The 16,786-nt window shown below is 51.3% G+C and overlaps 1 protein-coding gene across 13 annotated transcripts in view; it reads left to right on the plus strand.

Annotated features, from left to right (window-relative positions):
- The window catches only part of FOXP4 (forkhead box P4), a 54,213-nt gene that overhangs the window by 4,981 nt on the left and 32,446 nt on the right, over positions 1-16,786 (plus strand). For 12 of the 13 annotated variants that reach the window (XM_034962057.4, XM_034962062.4, XM_034962063.4 and 9 more), the window contains exon 2: positions 14,390-14,609. In XM_034962057.4, the coding sequence (XP_034817948.1) occupies positions 14,406-14,609 (204 nt within the window). In that variant the 5' untranslated portion in view covers positions 14,390-14,405. Of the gene's footprint in view, positions 1-14,389; positions 14,610-16,786 lie in introns of those variants that run through there. The other variant, XM_034962064.3, reaches the window with a different exon arrangement.

Raw genomic sequence — 16,786 nt, forward strand, 5'->3', positions numbered from 1 at the left:
TTTTCCCGGCTGTCCCTCTGGCACAGCCCTGCACCTTCCTTCTCTCCCGTCTGGATGGTAGCCATACAGCCGCCTGTTCCCTGAATCCCAGCTGCTCTGCCCACCTCCCTGGGCCCCATCCTCTGGCCAACTGGAGCCTCCACAGCCAGGCCTGATGGTGGGTGGAGCCAGTTGATAGTGCAAGATAGAGGTAAATGGTGTTTCCTTTCCTGCTGCAGTTCTGATGGTCTGTGACCCAGGCTACCATGTAAATGGAAAATGGGGCGACATGGTGGGTTTTCCTCAGACTAACAGTATGTAGAATAGAGACCATCCGGCATTTGTTCAAGGTAGGCAGGACTGGTGGGAGCAGAAGTTACTCAAGTAGCAGCAAAGGGGTGGCAAAATGATGGCGACTTGAAGGTAGGGTGGCTTAGGGAATGGAGCCAGGGACTCAGTAGTTGTATCCATCCTACGAACACTGTGGAGCGCCTACTGTGTGCTGGAGGCCAGGCTGGTGAAGGGCAGCAGGAGGGACCCGGAGAAGGGGTGGCTCACGTGCAACTTGGAAAATCAGAAATAGAACAAGGGCCGGAGCACAGATCTGGGCACTGGCCACCTGAGCCAGCGTGGGTCCTGAAACCCCCAGCTGAGATAGGACCCAGAGAGCCCTTAGGAGGGCCTCCCCGTGTGAAATGAAACCAGGGGGTGGGAGGTTGGGGTAGCTTCCGTTCTCATCTCCTCAGGGGGGCTTCCTTGGATCCCATTCCCGGCTGGCTTTACGTTTCTAGGAGAACATTTCTATGGAGACCCAGGCCTAAAGAAGTTGCTTCAAAAGAGGGTGGCGGTGTACTTCCTCCTTTCCTTCGGGGTTCCCCTGTAGACGCACATCCGCATCCTGGAAGGAAGGGGTGCACTGGGGAGAGTTTTGGGGAGATATGAAACATCAGGATTTGTGGGAGACCCAGCGAGAGGCTGCGGCTGTAAGCACTCAGGGAGCAAAGTGCCAGGCTTTTTGAGGCTGCGTCTCTGGATGGGAGCTGGAGAAGCTGGATGGTCAGGCCATGCTGAGGGTGTAGAGTTGGTCCACTGAGAGAATCCCTCCTTCAGGAAGCCTCTGAGCTTTCTTTCCCAGAGAGCCAGAGCTACCTGTTTCCCCTCCCCAGCTGAGCACTCGCTTTGGATTGTTCCCTCAGTGAGCTTTTACCTTTTTAACTGAGCACATCAGTTCCAGTTGCTGGAAGCTCCTGCATGTCTGAGACCTGAGCACAGGGATGTAACACAAGGGGTTTTCGGCACTCACCAGACGCAGAGAAAATAACTGCAGCTGGGCTAGCTCGGGCCGGCAGCTGGGGATCCGGAAACACTGGAAGAGGGGACGGCTCAGGCAGCATGGCAGTTTTTAGCCACAGAGAAAGCTGCCCACCGATTGTGCTCAGAGATGATTTTGTGGGTCTAGGCCTAAACGGTCTGTACCCACACGGGTACATGATGAGGGGCCCCGGTAAGCCCACTGCTGCCATCGTCCTAACTCACTCTTCGGCCTTAGGCATGACCCGTCTTCTCTCTGGGCCTCAGTTTTCCTAACTGTACAGTGGGTGAAAAGGGCACCTGCAGCCCCACGTCTTCGGGCTCACCATCCTGAAGCTGTGGGTTGGGAGCCAGGCAAGAAGAGACCTGAATGTCTCAACGCACACCCTCTTTGTTCCAAGGGCATCGGGAGCCTACTGCTTCCATGGGTCCTTCTTGAAAGGGATGCTGTGGAGCTCGGGGAAGAGGACACTACGACCCATGCAAGTCTCCTCCTTCCCAATTAGGCAGTGGAGCCTGATTAAAAGGGGTGCTGCCTGCCCCCTCCCACCCGATCCCCATCGACGAGATTTCCCTTCATCAGAATCTCACATTCTCCAGAAATTAATTTGATGCCTTATGTTATCAATTAATTGAATCTCGTTGGGAGAGCTCCGCGAGGCGAGGCGAGCTTCAGCTTGGACCTTGTGCGCCGCCGTCCCCCCTCCCCCTCACACCAGGGCAGCCTTCTCCTCCCCCATTCCTTTTTTTCTGCCTTTCTTTTAATTGCACTTATTTTCTAAAATAAAACCACTGCTCTGTGCCCCTTTGCCCAGTTTGGCTTGGATGGATACCCATAGACTGGGTACTGGCTGGGATTCGCCCTTTCAGAGGTGGGGGCAGGAGGACTTCCCCTCCCCTGGACCCTGTCTGATCTCTCCTTAAGTAAACAGAATCTCACCCTTTGGGAATTTGGCTGTGATCCTGTGTGCTCCAGGGGCTACTGGTGAGAAACTTAGGAGGACTAGGGGAGGGAGGAAGAGCTGGGAACAGACTGCACCCTAGTTGGGGACAGGGGAGGTAGAGAAGGACCAAGCTAGGGACCTTTTAACCCTCAGGATTTTGTCATTCAGAAGCTGCTGCCCCTGCCAGAGCTGATCCATTAAAACGCAGGGCAGAGGGCATAGGTGTGTGGTACCTCCAAGCCTCCCAACAGTCAGGTCAGATATCTGCAGGAACAAGCCCTCAGCATTTTCAAGGACACTTGGAAGCCCTTGCTCTGCCCCCTGCATGGAAGATGGGGGAAGAAAGTTCTAATAGGACATCCCTATTAGGAAACCTGGGAGGTTGTTGTGGCAGGTAGAGCTAGGTAGTCACCAGGCCCTGACTGAGGAACTGTGCTTTGCCGTTTCACATACCTCCTTGTTCTTATCCCCACAACAACCCTGAAAGATTCTCCAGGCAGTGGTAATTATCACTCCCATTTGATAGGTGAAGTACCCAGGCCCGGAGAGGTTACCTGACTTGCCCCAAGTCACAGTTAACTGGAACTTGCCTTTCTGAAATGCTGGCCATAAGGGCTGAGGTCACAAGTGGACTAACTTCATCCCTGCTGAGTTTTGTTGACCCGCACACTGTTCATTACAATGGTAAATTTCACATAAATATCCCCACTTCGGCTCCTTTTGAAAAACCCAAGCCCTGTCAACACTGAGCCTGCATTTCTGTGTGGAAAGGATGGACTGGGATTGAGTGGCAGCTGCCTCCTCGTGCCCTCCTCACGTGGCCTCCTAAGTGACCAGCCTAGCCCCTGAAGGCATTTTGGTTAGCAGCTTTGACATGGAGATTCACCTGTCCCCAGTATTCCTCAAGGAGAATCTAGTGTGGGACAGTGTCTGAAGGACTCTGCAGGGTCTGGCCAGGCACGGTGGCTCACGCCTGTAATCCCAGCACTTTGGGAGGCCAAGGCAGGTGAATCACCTGAGGTCAGTGGTTCAAGACCATCCTGGCCAACATGGCGAAACCCCATCTCTACTAAAAATACAAAAGTTAGCCGGGCGTGGTGGCAGGCACCTGTAGTCCCAGCTACTCAGGAGGCTGAGGCAGGAGAATTGCTTGAACCCAGGAGGCGGAGGTTGCAGTGAGCCGAGATTGTGCCACTGCACTCTAGCCTGGGCGACAGAATGAGACTCTGCCTCCAAAAAAAAAAAAAAAAAAAAGACTGCAGGGTCTGTACAAGAAGATCTCAGAGAGAGGACCTATAAGGACACCCTGACCCAAATCTAATTCCCACACAGCTACTTAATAACTGATGGTGGGATGGGCGCAGTGGCTCATGCCTGTAATCCCAGCACTTGGGAGGCCAAAGCGGGAGGATCACTTGAGCTCAGGAGTTTGAGACCAGCCTGGGCAATATGGTGAAACCCCCTCTCTACAAAAAATAGAAAAATTAGGGTGTGGTGGCATGTGACTGTAGTCCCAGCTACTCGGGAGGCTGAGACCAGAGGATCACTTAAGCCAAGGAGGAAAGGTTGCAGTGAGTGAGCCGAGATCGCGCTACTGCACTCCAGTCTGAGCGACACAGAGTGAGACCCTGTCTCAAAAAAAAAAAAGAACTGATGGTGGTGGGTGATTCTTTTTCCCTTCTTTGTACCATAGAGGTTAGGTCTTTGTACCATAAGGCCTTGTGTCTCCGGGGGCCTGTTTCAAGATGAAATCAGCCCATCCCTGCCAGGGTGAGCCCCTCTATGATAAAGTCATCACTTGCCCCCTACATCTGGGGAAATGAAGGGAGGGGCCAAGGCATGTCAGGGGCAGGCTGGGCAGAACAGCCAGGGGCCCAGAAATGGCCATACTCAGTGGTTTGTCCCAGGCCCGCTAGAGCCCCTCCTGTGCCCGAAGGAAACCCTGGTGCCAAAGGCACCACCAGAACCAGGCTCCAGATGGCCATTCAGGCCCTGGGCGAGTTGCCCCTACCCCTTAACCAGCAGGCCCCCCACATAAGACGTCACTATTTAATTAGCTGTCTCTGATTAACCAAACTTGGCATTCGGCTCCTCTTGCCCTCATCTTTCCCAGCTCCGAATCAATGGCTTTGATATGCTAATTAGGGAGTAATTTAATTTCAAAAGGCCGCAATTAACAAGGGTGTTGTGGACATGCTGTAGTTAAGCGGAGTAATCTAATTTGCATTAGTAACAAGCAGGGACTAATTAGAAGCTTAATTAGACACTTAGATGGCTCTTATGTTTACTTTCTTAATGAGATGGAGTGGGATCTTTGGTTCTCTTTCTTTTTTTTCCCCCTGTATTGTTAATTCTTTTTTTTGGTCTGTGTAGTAGGAAGGGGTATTGAGGGAGGCCACCTTGCCAGGGCCTGTGGGAGCGTTTCAGGGATGGAGCCAGTAAAAGGTAAGGTGGAGGGTGGTGGTAGGGGTAAGTGAAGGCTTGGATTCCAGAGTGACTCGGGGAGTTAGGACGCGGGGAGGAGCACTGGTTTAGGAGTCAGGAGAGCCACCTAGTTTCAGTTTGGCTCAGCCACTTAGCAGTCAGGTAACCTTGTCAAGTCTTTGGCATCTTTGAAGTATGGTTCCATCCTCTGTCAAAATGAGCGCAAAATTGCATGGGGGAGAGAGGAGGGAGGGGCTATAGGAAAGCACTCTTGGGGACTCTGTGAATTTTTTTTTTTTTTTTTTGAAATGGAGTCTCGCTCTGTTGCCCAGGCTGGAGTGCAGTGGCATCATCTCGGCTCACTGCAAGCTCCACCTCCCAGGTTCACACCATTCTCCTGCCTCAGTCTCCTGAGTAGCTGGGACTACAGGCGCCCGCCAACACGCCCGGCTAATTTTTTGTATTTTTAGTAGAGATGGGGTTTCACCATGTTAGCCAGGATGGTCTCGATCTCCTGACCTCGTGATCTGCCCGCCTTGGCCTCCCAGAGTGCTGGGATTACAGGTGTGAGCCACCGCGCCCGGCAAGCGAATGGTTTTTAACAATAAAATGTATTCACAAATTGTGTGCCGAGGCCTTGCTGCGTCATGGCTCAGCTCAGAAGCCACCTCCTACAGAAAGCCTTCCCAGAGCACCCCTTACTCCCTCCAGGCTCCATGGTCCCCAGTGTCTAACATAACATTTGTAAAGCTGTGTGTGTTGTGTAAGACAGAAGTTCTCAATCCTGGCTGCACTGGGAATTTAGAATGCTTGGAAAGCTTTTTAAAATATCCACGCCTGGGTCCAGTTCCCTGAAGAGTGCGATTTAATTGACTTAGGGTGGGCCATAGGTATGGGTCGGTTTGTTTTTTTAAAGCTCCCCAGATGATTCCGATGTTTAGAAGGAAAACTTACCTGCCCATTAGTCTTTCTCCTCTCTCCATTTCAAGCCCGGCAAAAGCAAGGATTGCGTTTTGCTCACCTCCATTTGCCCCAACCCCAGTGCCCACTGTGCTCAGTATCAGCTGCAGGTGAAGGCTCCCTACCCCACTCTGACCTTAGGGAACTCACCCAGATTTGACAGGGCCTGTAGTGTTGAGTTGCAAATGCCTTATTCAGGCTCTGAGAATCTCCTGGAGAAGGAGCTGAGGAGAATTGAGGGAAATCACTAAAGAGGTTAGGGCCCGAGAGTCTTACGAGATGTGACTGCTTGCTAAAGAAGAACTGGGCAAAATTGGTATGAATTTTATGGGCATCAGTTTGGGAATGAATATATCAAGAACCTTAAAAATACGCAGTTCCACCTTCTAAACATGTATCCTATGCAACTATTCAAAAATGTAGAGTATCCTGTTCCCATAGAGTATCCTGTTCCCATTTACTGCAGAGTCATAGTAAAACATAGCTAACAGCCTAGATGTCCAACTCTAGGGGCTTGGCTCAATACATTCTGGAATATGCGGCCCATTCAAGCAACTGTGTGACCATTAGAAACTGTTGCTTAAAATATTTGATAGCATGTGGAAATGCTTATGATAGTAAGTGGTGAGTGGAAAAAGATGAAAATTCAAACCATGTATAGATTATGACCCAAATTTCACTTTTTAAATGTTTATATGCCAAAAGAGAGTGAGAATGGATTGACTGGAAAGGCTATATATCCCAAAGGGCTAGATCTCTGCAGGGTAGGATTATGAGTACTCTATTTTTTTTTCTTTTTTTCAAAATTTTCTACCAGGATGTCTCTTACTTTTAGGATTCAGAAATAACGTTATTTGGAACTTGGGAGAGGACCTGGAACAGACAGCACAGGACGGCAGATTCACCTTACAAATCGAAGGCTTTGGTGGAGCCTTTCAGATAGGAATGTCTTTGCCCTGCCACTTGTACTGAGCTCCTCCGAGCACCCAAGTGTTGTGCCAGGAGGCCTTGAATGGTCCCTAGAGTTGGGGTAGGCAGCTTCTAGGATGTCACAGTCATTGAGGGAGACTCCCAGGCCAGGAACTCAGGCAGAGATGGGGGTACAGAGGGAAGTCCAGCGTGCCAGCCTCTGACCCACACAATGAGGAGTGCCCAAGGAGGGCAGGGGCTTGGAGAGGGATTAAGCCTACTCTGGAACTCACAGAGCCCCATGTGCTTGGGGAGAGAAACTGCTGGCACGATCAGGGAGCCAAGCAGTGCGTGACTCACATCACCCACCTCTGGCTTCAGGACCTATTCTGGAGCTATAGCCATATTCTAACCCATGGGTCTTGACTCACTTTCTTCAAGTGCTGAACCAAGGGCTGGGAGAGGGGGGTGGGATCAATTTTTAAACCATAGCCCACTCATGTGGGTTGTAGCAAGACTTTCTGGACTCCTGTAATTATAGTCACTACCCTTCTCTAAACATCTTCCTCATGCAGTGTGTCTTATTTGATACCACTGCAACCCTGGAAGGAAGGTGTACTGGCATTGGCCCCACATTACAGATAAGGAAACCAGGGCTCAGACTGGTGACCTCATTCCTCAATGTCACAAAGGTAGTAAGAGGCCAGGAAGGGTTAGCAGTTCATCTGGCAAATGAGTGGCTGGCTAAGTAAGCCAGAGGCCCAAAGTGGCCACTGCCCTGGAGCCCTCCCCTTACCTGGAGCCTGAAGCCAGAAGCCAGTGGGTCTCTGGGGCCAGGGCTGAATGGGGGAGGCTGGTCCCTGGGACTTTGGATTGGGAAGCATCCTGCAGTTACTTGTAGGGCCAGGGCTCATTGCTCTGAAAAGCCCTCTGTTTTATATCTCTTGACACAAGTAAGATATAGCAGGATAGCTAGAAAGAAACAAATAGAGAAAGAAGGAACTAGAAGACATCCTTGTGCTCTGGTATCCACATGTGTATCTTTTTATATAATCTAGAAATGTATGTATTTCAAAGGTTTTTCATTCTGGAAAAGTCTGAAACTGACGACCCTTCTTTTGTAAAATAAAGGCCTTTGCGTACGTTCTTTGCCCTGCATTCATTGTATACTTTGCCTGGCCAGTACCTACTCAGCCTTCATATCTAAGCATAAATGCCCTTTCCTGGCAAAAGGAGGCTTTCCCTGCCCCTCTCCACTTACCTTAGATCCCCATTTATTTCCTGTACTCACACTTGATAGAATGTATCTGACTTGGGCTTCTCCATTTACTTGTGTATTTAGTTAACATTTGTACACTCTTCATGGGAACATAAGCTCCACAAGAGCAAGGCCTGTGTCCTGCTCTGCTGGAGTCTGCATACACAGAGCCTGGCACACTGTAGGTACTTAAACATTGGTCGCACCAATGAATGGATGAGGGGTCATTGCTGGTGAAACATGCTCCTGGCCAACCACTGGAGGAGAGAGAAGCATGACTTTGTTCATGGCTAAAGCCCCACTGGTTTTTAGGAAACTTGTTTTGAGGAAAAACAAGTGCCAGGTTTATCTAGAAAAAAAAGAGAAGGGGCTAGGACCTCCATTATTACCAGTTGCCCTTGCTGAGTCCTTTACCTGCAGCTCTCAGAGCATCTAAGGACACTGCTGCACTGCCTTGTTCAGTAGCGTCCACATTTCACTTTCCTTCAGGTAGATCCCCAGTGCTTAGCTTAATGGGGCCCTAAATACATGTTGAATGATTGAATGGCTTTTGCAGATATATCATCTAGTTTTGCCCAGCAGGAAACTCATAACTAAAGTTAGTGTTCATCATTGGAGCCCCATTGCCTGGGACAACCACCATCAGCATCACCTAGGAACTTCTTAGAAATACAGATTCCCAGGCCCACTCCAAACCTGTTGGGTTAGCAACTTCTGCTGGGGCCCAGTAATCTGTGTTTTAACAAGCTCTCCAAGGTGATTTTGATGCACTCAGGTCTGCAACCCCCTGATTTAACGTTGTGGTCCGTCATTCTCATCTTCTACTGCATGCTATTGTATTTTAAGAAATCTTACCTCTTATTGCAATCTGCTTCCTAATCTTTGTTGGAATTATAAATTATAAAAGAGATGGCTACATCTAGTCCAGTTCTCCCCATTATACAGAGAAGAAAAGAGGAGAATCAACTTGCTCCAAGTCACTCTAGTAGGCCAGGTGCGGTGGCCCAGGCCAGTAATCCCAGCACTTTGGGAGACTGAGGAGGGAGGATCACTTGAGCCCAGGAGTTGGAGACCAGCCTGGGCAACAAAGTGAGACTCTCCCCCGCACCACCACCACTCTGAAAAAAACAAGTCATTCAGTAGTAAATTGGTGTTAGCGCTGGGGCTAGACACCAACTTACAGGGTCAGGCTGTCAGCTGGGCCACGTCCTGCTGTCTCCCAGACTATATTATAGGTTTCTGGAGAACTGGAAACGATATCTTATTTAAATTCCAACCGCCACTATTGCTCTGGGTACGGGCTACCTGTGGTCATTCCCCACCCGTGTCTCCCTTAAGAACTGGGGCCTCATCTCCACTCCAGCTGCGCGTGCACGTGTGCTCCCGGCAGGACGCGCGCCCAGGAGCGCGCTGGGGGCTGCCCCGCCCCTCTCTCCCTCCCCCGCGGGTAAACTCCGGGCATCCATCAGTCTGTTAATTGCACTAATTAGAGATCGCAGAGGTGTTAATTGGAAAACCCTGGTATTGTGCCTGTTTGGGGGAAGAAAACGTCAATAAAAATTAATTGATGAGTTGGCAGGGCGGGCGGTGCGGGTTCGCGGTGAGGCGCAGGGTGTCATGGCAAATGTTACGGCTCAGATTAAGCGATTGTTAATTAAAAAGCGACGGTAATTAATACTCGCTACGCCATATGGGCCCGCGAAAAGGCACAAAAGGTTTCTGCGCATGTGGGGTTCCCCGTCTCTTTTCTCCTTCCACAAAAGCACCCCAGCCCGTGGGTCCCCCCTTTGGCCCCAAGGTAGGTGGAACTCGTCACTTCCGGCCAGGGAGGGGACGGGGCGGTCTCCGGCGAGTTCCAAGGGCGTCCCTCGTGGCGCACTCGCCCGCCCAGGTTCTTTGAAGAGCCAGGAGCCTCCGGGGAAGTGGGAGCCCCCAGCGGCCCGCAGACTGCCTCAGAGCGGAAGAGGCAGCCGCGGCTTTGACCCAGCTTCCTTCCGACGGCATCTGCAGGAGCCTCTAGGCCTGACATAGGCTCCGAGGTGCCCTGGCTCCCCCACGGGGAACGCTGAGGGTTGGGCCACTAGGTCCTGCCTAAGTGCAGGACCTGAGCCTCAGACAAATCCTGGACCTGCCAAAATAACTCGGCCTCCGGTGCTATCTCCATTTGCCCCCAACATGTGGTAGGAGAGGCATATGGAAAGTCTGGGGTGGGGGATAAGAGCCCAGTATTAGCGAACCTTAGACCCCTGGCCAATCCCTACCTTATTGTATGGAGGCAGAAAGAGCACCCCAGTGACTTGCCCAAGGTCACACAGCTGAGCCTAGAAACCAGATGGTCTAATTCTCAGAGCCTCTGCCTTCCTGTTCCGCAGGTGTTCAGCTGCTCCTTGCTGAGGACCTTGGTGGCTGGGGGAGGAGCATGGATTGGGAAGATAGGGGTGTGTGGAGAAGAAAGGAGGACCTCTTGGAGCTTGCCCCTCATTACCAGAGGAAGCAGCTCAGATCTACACTGGGTGGAGTCCACTGTGAAAGGGACCCGGCTGTGACTCCAGCAGACCGACCATCAGTGCCTACCAGTATTCACTGAAGTACTGTGGTTTCATGTCCACATGCCAGACTGAGAGTGAGAAGAGATCTTCAGGACCACCTATTTGTATAGAGACAGGGAAGTAGAGGCTCAGAGAAAAGGGAAGGCAGAGGATTCACAATGGTGTGTGGCTGAGCCCAGGCCCCTACCTGCTCCCGTAGCCAGGGTTCAGGCTCCTGTGGACACTGACTTCTCCTCCATACCCCACACCCTTGTAGTTACAGGGGACTGATAATCAAGGCCTCCCACCAGCACCCTTCCCCATCCTGTCTTTAGCTGACTGGGTCCCAGGCACCCAGAGCCTGCTCACCCACAGTGCAGGGAGCACACCGGTGCTGTCGCGGCGCCCTGTGGAGAGGTGGGCAGGAGACATGAGGCTTCTGGTGTGCTCATCCTTGGCGAGCAGGTATCCCAGGGCAGAGGTGAGAATTCGGAAAGCACTTGGGAGTGCCTGTCATGCAGGTTTGGGGGGTATGTTGTTAGGTGGGCGGGAGCATGGAAGGAGGTGTATGGGTGTGTGTCAGTGGGGTAAAGACCCTGGAGGGGGCAGAGCATGCCACATGGGAATTAATGCCATTCACACACCCTGCGGAAATGACTTTTCAAATGCATATAATCTCAAGCATGCAAATGAGAGGCTTGCTTCACCCTGTTTAATATGAATGATCGGCCCCTGAATAGCTATTATTATACACCACATTGCAGCAATTATGTTGTTCACTGGGTGTTACTCTGTATGCCCCCCCCCCCATAAAAAGAAAAGAAAGGAGCACCTCTGTCTGCATCCTCCTCCTTCCTTCTTTCTCTTTTTCCAAACTTACTGTCGGATCTGCAACTTTATGATACTCCTTGAGTGTTGGAAGGGGGCCACTCTCCCTGACCCCAGGGAAGTAACTGCCAGATTCTCTTTCCTTTCTCCTTTGCATGCATACACCCCTGAGGCTCTGGTCTTTGTCCCTTGGGGCCCAGGAGTTCTCAGATCTCAGAGAAGCTAGACTTGGAATCAGAGCGGGCAGCTGCTTTCCACCACCAGCAGAGCCAGGGTTGGGGGAGAGGCCCCCCTCCCTCCTGTCTCCCCATCCCCCTCATGTAACTGAGGCCCAGGCCCAAGTGGGGGAAGGCGCTGCTGGCTGGGTGGTTTCAGGGGAGGGTGATGGAGCCCTGTGCTGTGGCAAGTGGAGGATGGTGCCCACCCCATCCATCATTTCACCGCCACTAGCCCTCAGGCTGACATGGCCATTAAGGCCTGAGACCGAGTGCTCAATCTCTTCTGAACCATCACTCCCATCCTGCCCTTACTCCAGCCCAGCTCCTCTCAGAACTTAGGAGTGGAGCAGTGGCTGGGTTGGGGGAAGAGCAAGCCCTTGGGAACATACAGAGAAATTCACAAATACAGGGCACCCAGGAGGCCACTCAGACTTACTGGGACAGTGACACCCAGAGTCACAGATGAAGAGGGGCCACAGGAACAGGGATGTGGCTTCTGTGGACCCCTTGCAGTTCTCTATCTCCTCCCGACTCTGCTTCCAGCCAGGATGAAAGCTGAGCAAATGGCTTGGTAGAGTGAGGGAGAAGAGTTCTTCTGGAGTGAAAGGAGAGAATTTGGGAGTGGGAGGGAAATGCTTTGGGGAGCTGCTGCCTTGGGGAAGGAACTAGAGAAATCACAGTCCAGTCTCTTTCCACAGTTTCTCATTGTTACCTACAAGGCCCTCATCTGTCAGTCGGGTCAGGGAGACCATGTGGTTATAGGGTGTGCCTAGGCCAAAAGAGATCGACTTGGGAGGAAAGAAACTGGCTGGCTTCCACGGGCCTTGCTAAATGCTCATGTGGCTTCTATCCCTCGATGATCTCTGTGCAATCTGGGCCAAGTCCTTGACCTCTTTGGGTCTCAATGTCCTCACCCTTACAGTTATGGTGGGTGGAGAAGGCGCTGATCAATATTGGGGGCTTGCTCTCTCAGGTGCCATGTGCATGTTTATTTTCTCCTCAAAAGACTTGGAGGCTGGGATGAAATATACTTGGCTCTCTTTATCCGCAGGTTCCACATCCGTGGATTCAATCCACCACAGATGGAAAATACTGTACAGTATTTGCAGTGTGCAGGACCCACAGATAGGGAGGGCCAACTTTTGTATCCACAGGTCCTGCAGGACAAACTGGGAGGCTTGAGCATCTGGAAATTATGGTATCCACAGGGATCCTGGAACCAATCCCCCATAGGTGCCAAGAAACATTGTCCTACCACAGACAAGGAATCTGAGGGTTGGGGAGTTTAAGATGGATCAAAAATCAGTAGTGGATGCCAACCATGGTCTGACCTGTTTGACTGAAATCCATGTTCCTCTCAAGGGACTGTGACTCGGGGGTAGTTGGGGAGCCCCCAGAATTTGAGAACAGCTTTTCATACTAAAGATATTGGAACCTTGTCAGGTGCAGTGGTTCATGCCTATAATCCCAGCACTTTCGGAGGCCGAGGCAAGTGGATCAGTTGAGGCCGAGGCAAGTGGATCAGTTGAGGCCAGGAGTTCGAGACCAGCCTGGCTAACATCTCTACTAATGGTGTTGCGTGCCTATAGTACCAGCTGCTTGGGAGGCTGAGACAGGATAATCGCTTGAACCCGGGAGACGGAGGTTGCAGGGAGCCGAGATTGTGCCACTGCACTCCAGCCTGGGTAACAGAGCGAGACTCTGTCTCAAAAAGATAAAATGAATAAATTAATTAAATTAAATTTTAAAAGCTATTGGAACCTCTATGAGTTATAAGAGGAAGCTTAGGCCTCCACCTCCTCCTTACTGTCCTGACCATCCCAAACACATACCCTCTCTTTCTAGGGGGATGTTTCAGCCACTCCTTGAGAGGCATTTCTGGGATCAGGGGATCCAGACCTTGACTCTTTGCCTTGGGTATGTAACCTAACTCTCTGGACCTTCGGTTTTTCCATCTGTAAAATTGGCGTGATAACTCTCTCCCACAGTTCTCATGAGGAGAAATCATGGTTCCTATGGAGAGTGAGTTAACCTTACTGAGTGTCTACTTTTGACCAGGTGCTAGGCTGAGGGCTTTAAAATGGAAGATGGAAAGTGGAACCAGGGCTTCCTTCACTGCACACCTCCATGACGAAGCCCAGTGTCTGGCTCCCAGTAGGTGCTGGGCAAGTGGCAGCCTTTTTTATAGAAGAATAATTGTTGCTTTGGACCTTCTGTGGCCTGGGGAAGGTCATTTGCCCTGGGATGGGAGCAAACACAAAGTCCATTTCAGGTGGGGGTAGGAAGGCAGTAATATGATAGGTTCCTAGTGAATAACTTTTGTCTTTGCTTTGTTGGTGTAGGTTTAAGACCCAGACGGGGGCTAGGCACTGTGGCTCATGCCTATAATCGCAGCATTTTGGGAGGCTGAGGCAGGCAGATCACCTGAGGTCAGGAGTGCGAGACCAGCCTGGCCGACATGGTGAAACCCCTTCTCTACTAAAAATACACACACAAAAATTTAGCTGGTCGTGGTGGCAGGCACCTGTAATCCTAGCTACTCAGGAGGCTGAGGTAGAAGAATCACTCAAACTCGGGAGGCGGAGGCTGCAGTGAGCCGAGATCGCACCACTGCACTCTAGCCTGGGCAATAGAGCGAGACTCTGTCTCAAAAACAAACAAACAAACAAAAAACCTAAAATAGCCCTTCTTCATGTCATTATTATAAACAGTGCAAAACCTCAACTGGGGCAAAAAATCCTCACCCAGAGGGGCAGTGCAAGGGCTTTGTCTCCTCCCTTCCCCACCCCAGCACGAGGTCTCCTAGAAGTCAAGAAAACATGGTTGGGGGTGTGGAGCCACCCCTCACCTGGGGGGACATCGGGAGGAGCCACATTCCATCAGGCATCCCAGGAGCAGCCTCTGGGAAGTTGAGGAGGAGTAGATGCCCAGCTACTCCTGTGGCGATGGTTATGTTTTTGGGGGTCAGCAGTCACTGCCCTTTCAGCCTTCAGCCTCAGCCTCTCCCCTGTGTCTCTCTTCCTCCACCAGGTACCGCTAGAGCGACATGATGGTGGAATCTGCCTCGGAGACAATCAGGTCGGCTCCATCTGGTCAGAATGGCGTGGGCAGCCTCTCTGGGCAAGCCGATGGCAGCAGCGGCGGGGCCACAGGGACAACTGCAAGTGGCACGGGCAGGGAAGTGACCACGGGTGCAGACAGCAATGGTGAGATGAGTCCTGCGGAGCTGCTGCACTTCCAGCAGCAACAGGTAGGAACTGGTGCGCCTTGGGGTATCTGGGAGCGGGAGAGGGGACACTAGGCTGCATTCCACTTCATCCTGGCTGCTGGAGCACCACTCCCTGCCAGGCAGCGTCACTTTACCATTCTTAAGACAGTCCAGCCTCCAAGGACTCCCTGTCCACCCACCCATTCTGGTGGCCACCTTGAGCCTAGGCTACCACAGCATTTTCAAGAGATAGAAGTGGGACTCGGAGGTCTGAGATCATGAAGCTTGAAACTGTCCCAGAAATGCCAATAAGAAGAGACAGACACACACCTGGGCAGCAGGGTTGAGATTGGCATGTTGGATTGGTGGGCACTCCACTCTTCACCTGCACACTGGCTAGGAAACTGGCTAAATGAACAGGGTTAAGAGGGTGCTGTGCACACAGGGGGATCTTCACATTATTTCTGTTGCAAAACATTATCTGCTTCCGAGTCAGCTTGGGCCTCCATTTCCAGCAGTGAAGAGAGGCCCAGGCAGCTGGGTAAAGGCCAAGAGAGGTAGGCAAAGACAGGCCTCCATTTTTAGGGCTCAAACTGGGAATCCCTGTCTGTGTCTTCTATTTCCTCTTCCACCCTAAAGTGCAGAGTTCGGGAGTTTAAGACCAACCTCTCTGAGGATCTAGAGGCACTAGGATGGGTCTAGATCTGGTTGGGTGATGACAGAGCAGGGGCCTCATGTCCTGGTCCCACCCGGGGAAAAAGGGAGAGTCATGCTCAACAAGTTGAGGAGAACCTGCCCAGCCAACAGCCCTGGCCTTGGGATTCTCTTTCTCTGATTTGACTCTGCTCCTGGAATCACTGCTGGTGGTGCCGGCCCTTGAGCGGGGCAGGGGGTGGGGTATGCTAGGGACATGGAGAAGCAGGGCTCTGTGTGTACCTCCCTGCTCAGTACCCCACTCCTGCCTCATGCGTGCACACATGTGTGTACCACGGTACCCTCATGTGCTCCTCCATGGCCCTGCTGTCTCTCCCAAGTTCACCCTGGGACTCTGCACTCCTTCTCCCACAGCCCAACTTCATAACCCTTAAGGGGCCTTTTCCCATCATATTCCTTGGAGCCAGAAGTCAGACTGGAAGCAACACCATCAGAAGCCTGACTCCCCTGCACAGAGCTGGTCAGCCAGCGCTAAAGCAGGAATTGAAGAAACCTGGTTTAAGTCCCAGCCAGCCCCTTAACCAGTGGCATGACCTTGACCAAGTCATGAGCCTGCCTGAGCCCTGGCCTCCTTGGCACCTAAAGTACAGAGTTGTTAGGATCAGGTGCAATTTGGGTGTGCAACACATGCAGCTCATTTGTCGATGTGGATGTGAGTGGAACAGAGGACTTCAAAAATCACTTTCTCTTGCCAGCAGTGGAGACTGGAGCAGGGAAGGGCCTGACTCCCTTCCCTAGGGAGATATTCTTCAGGAGTTTGCTGGCATCTCCCAAGCCTTCCTAAGCACATTCTCTGGGGAAGAGACCCACAGAGTCTGTGCCGTTTGCTGGGGACAGAAGGTTAAAGGGCAATATCCTACCCTTTACCAACATAATAGCAAAACACACCCCACCAGAAATCTCCAAGGCCACCCATTTTGTATGGCCAGCTCTTCCATCTCTGTGACTGTGCAGACAGAGTTATGAAGAATTTTAAATGTAGGGGTTGGGGAGTACTGAAACTGGAAAGTTTCTTTTAAAAAATTTCTGAAAATGAAGAACGAACACAGTTCTCTGGATAACTGGGGAAATGTTTAGGGTGGGGAAAGACAGAACTGTCTGTACTGATCAGGTTTCTTGGTTCTGCGTTGCACATGAGCCATGTTTTCCCATCTATATTCCACATTCCAGTTATTCCTGTTTGTTTTGGGGAATATCCCACAGTCCTGGAAAATCCTATATCTGTTTCACAAATAAACTGGGGTGGGGAGTTGGAGGCAGGCAGAGGGCTGTTTTATCCATTTGGGCTCACTATGGGCAGAGTGCCCAGGGCCAAGGAACATATTTGAGACTTAAAAAAGGTTTTGTTGGCTCCAAACTATGAAAAGAACTTTGCAAAATTAAAATTACAAGATTTCCAATTAAAATGAAATAGTCCATGGGCTATTCCTCTACCCTGAATGTGTGAACGAGGCTTTTGGGGGAGCTTCAAGGGTAACATTTCTGGTCCCTAACAACAAATGTTC

Source organism: Pan paniscus, chromosome 5 (genome assembly GCF_029289425.2).
Source record: "Pan paniscus chromosome 5, NHGRI_mPanPan1-v2.0_pri, whole genome shotgun sequence".
NCBI lineage: Eukaryota > Metazoa > Chordata > Mammalia > Primates > Hominidae > Pan > Pan paniscus.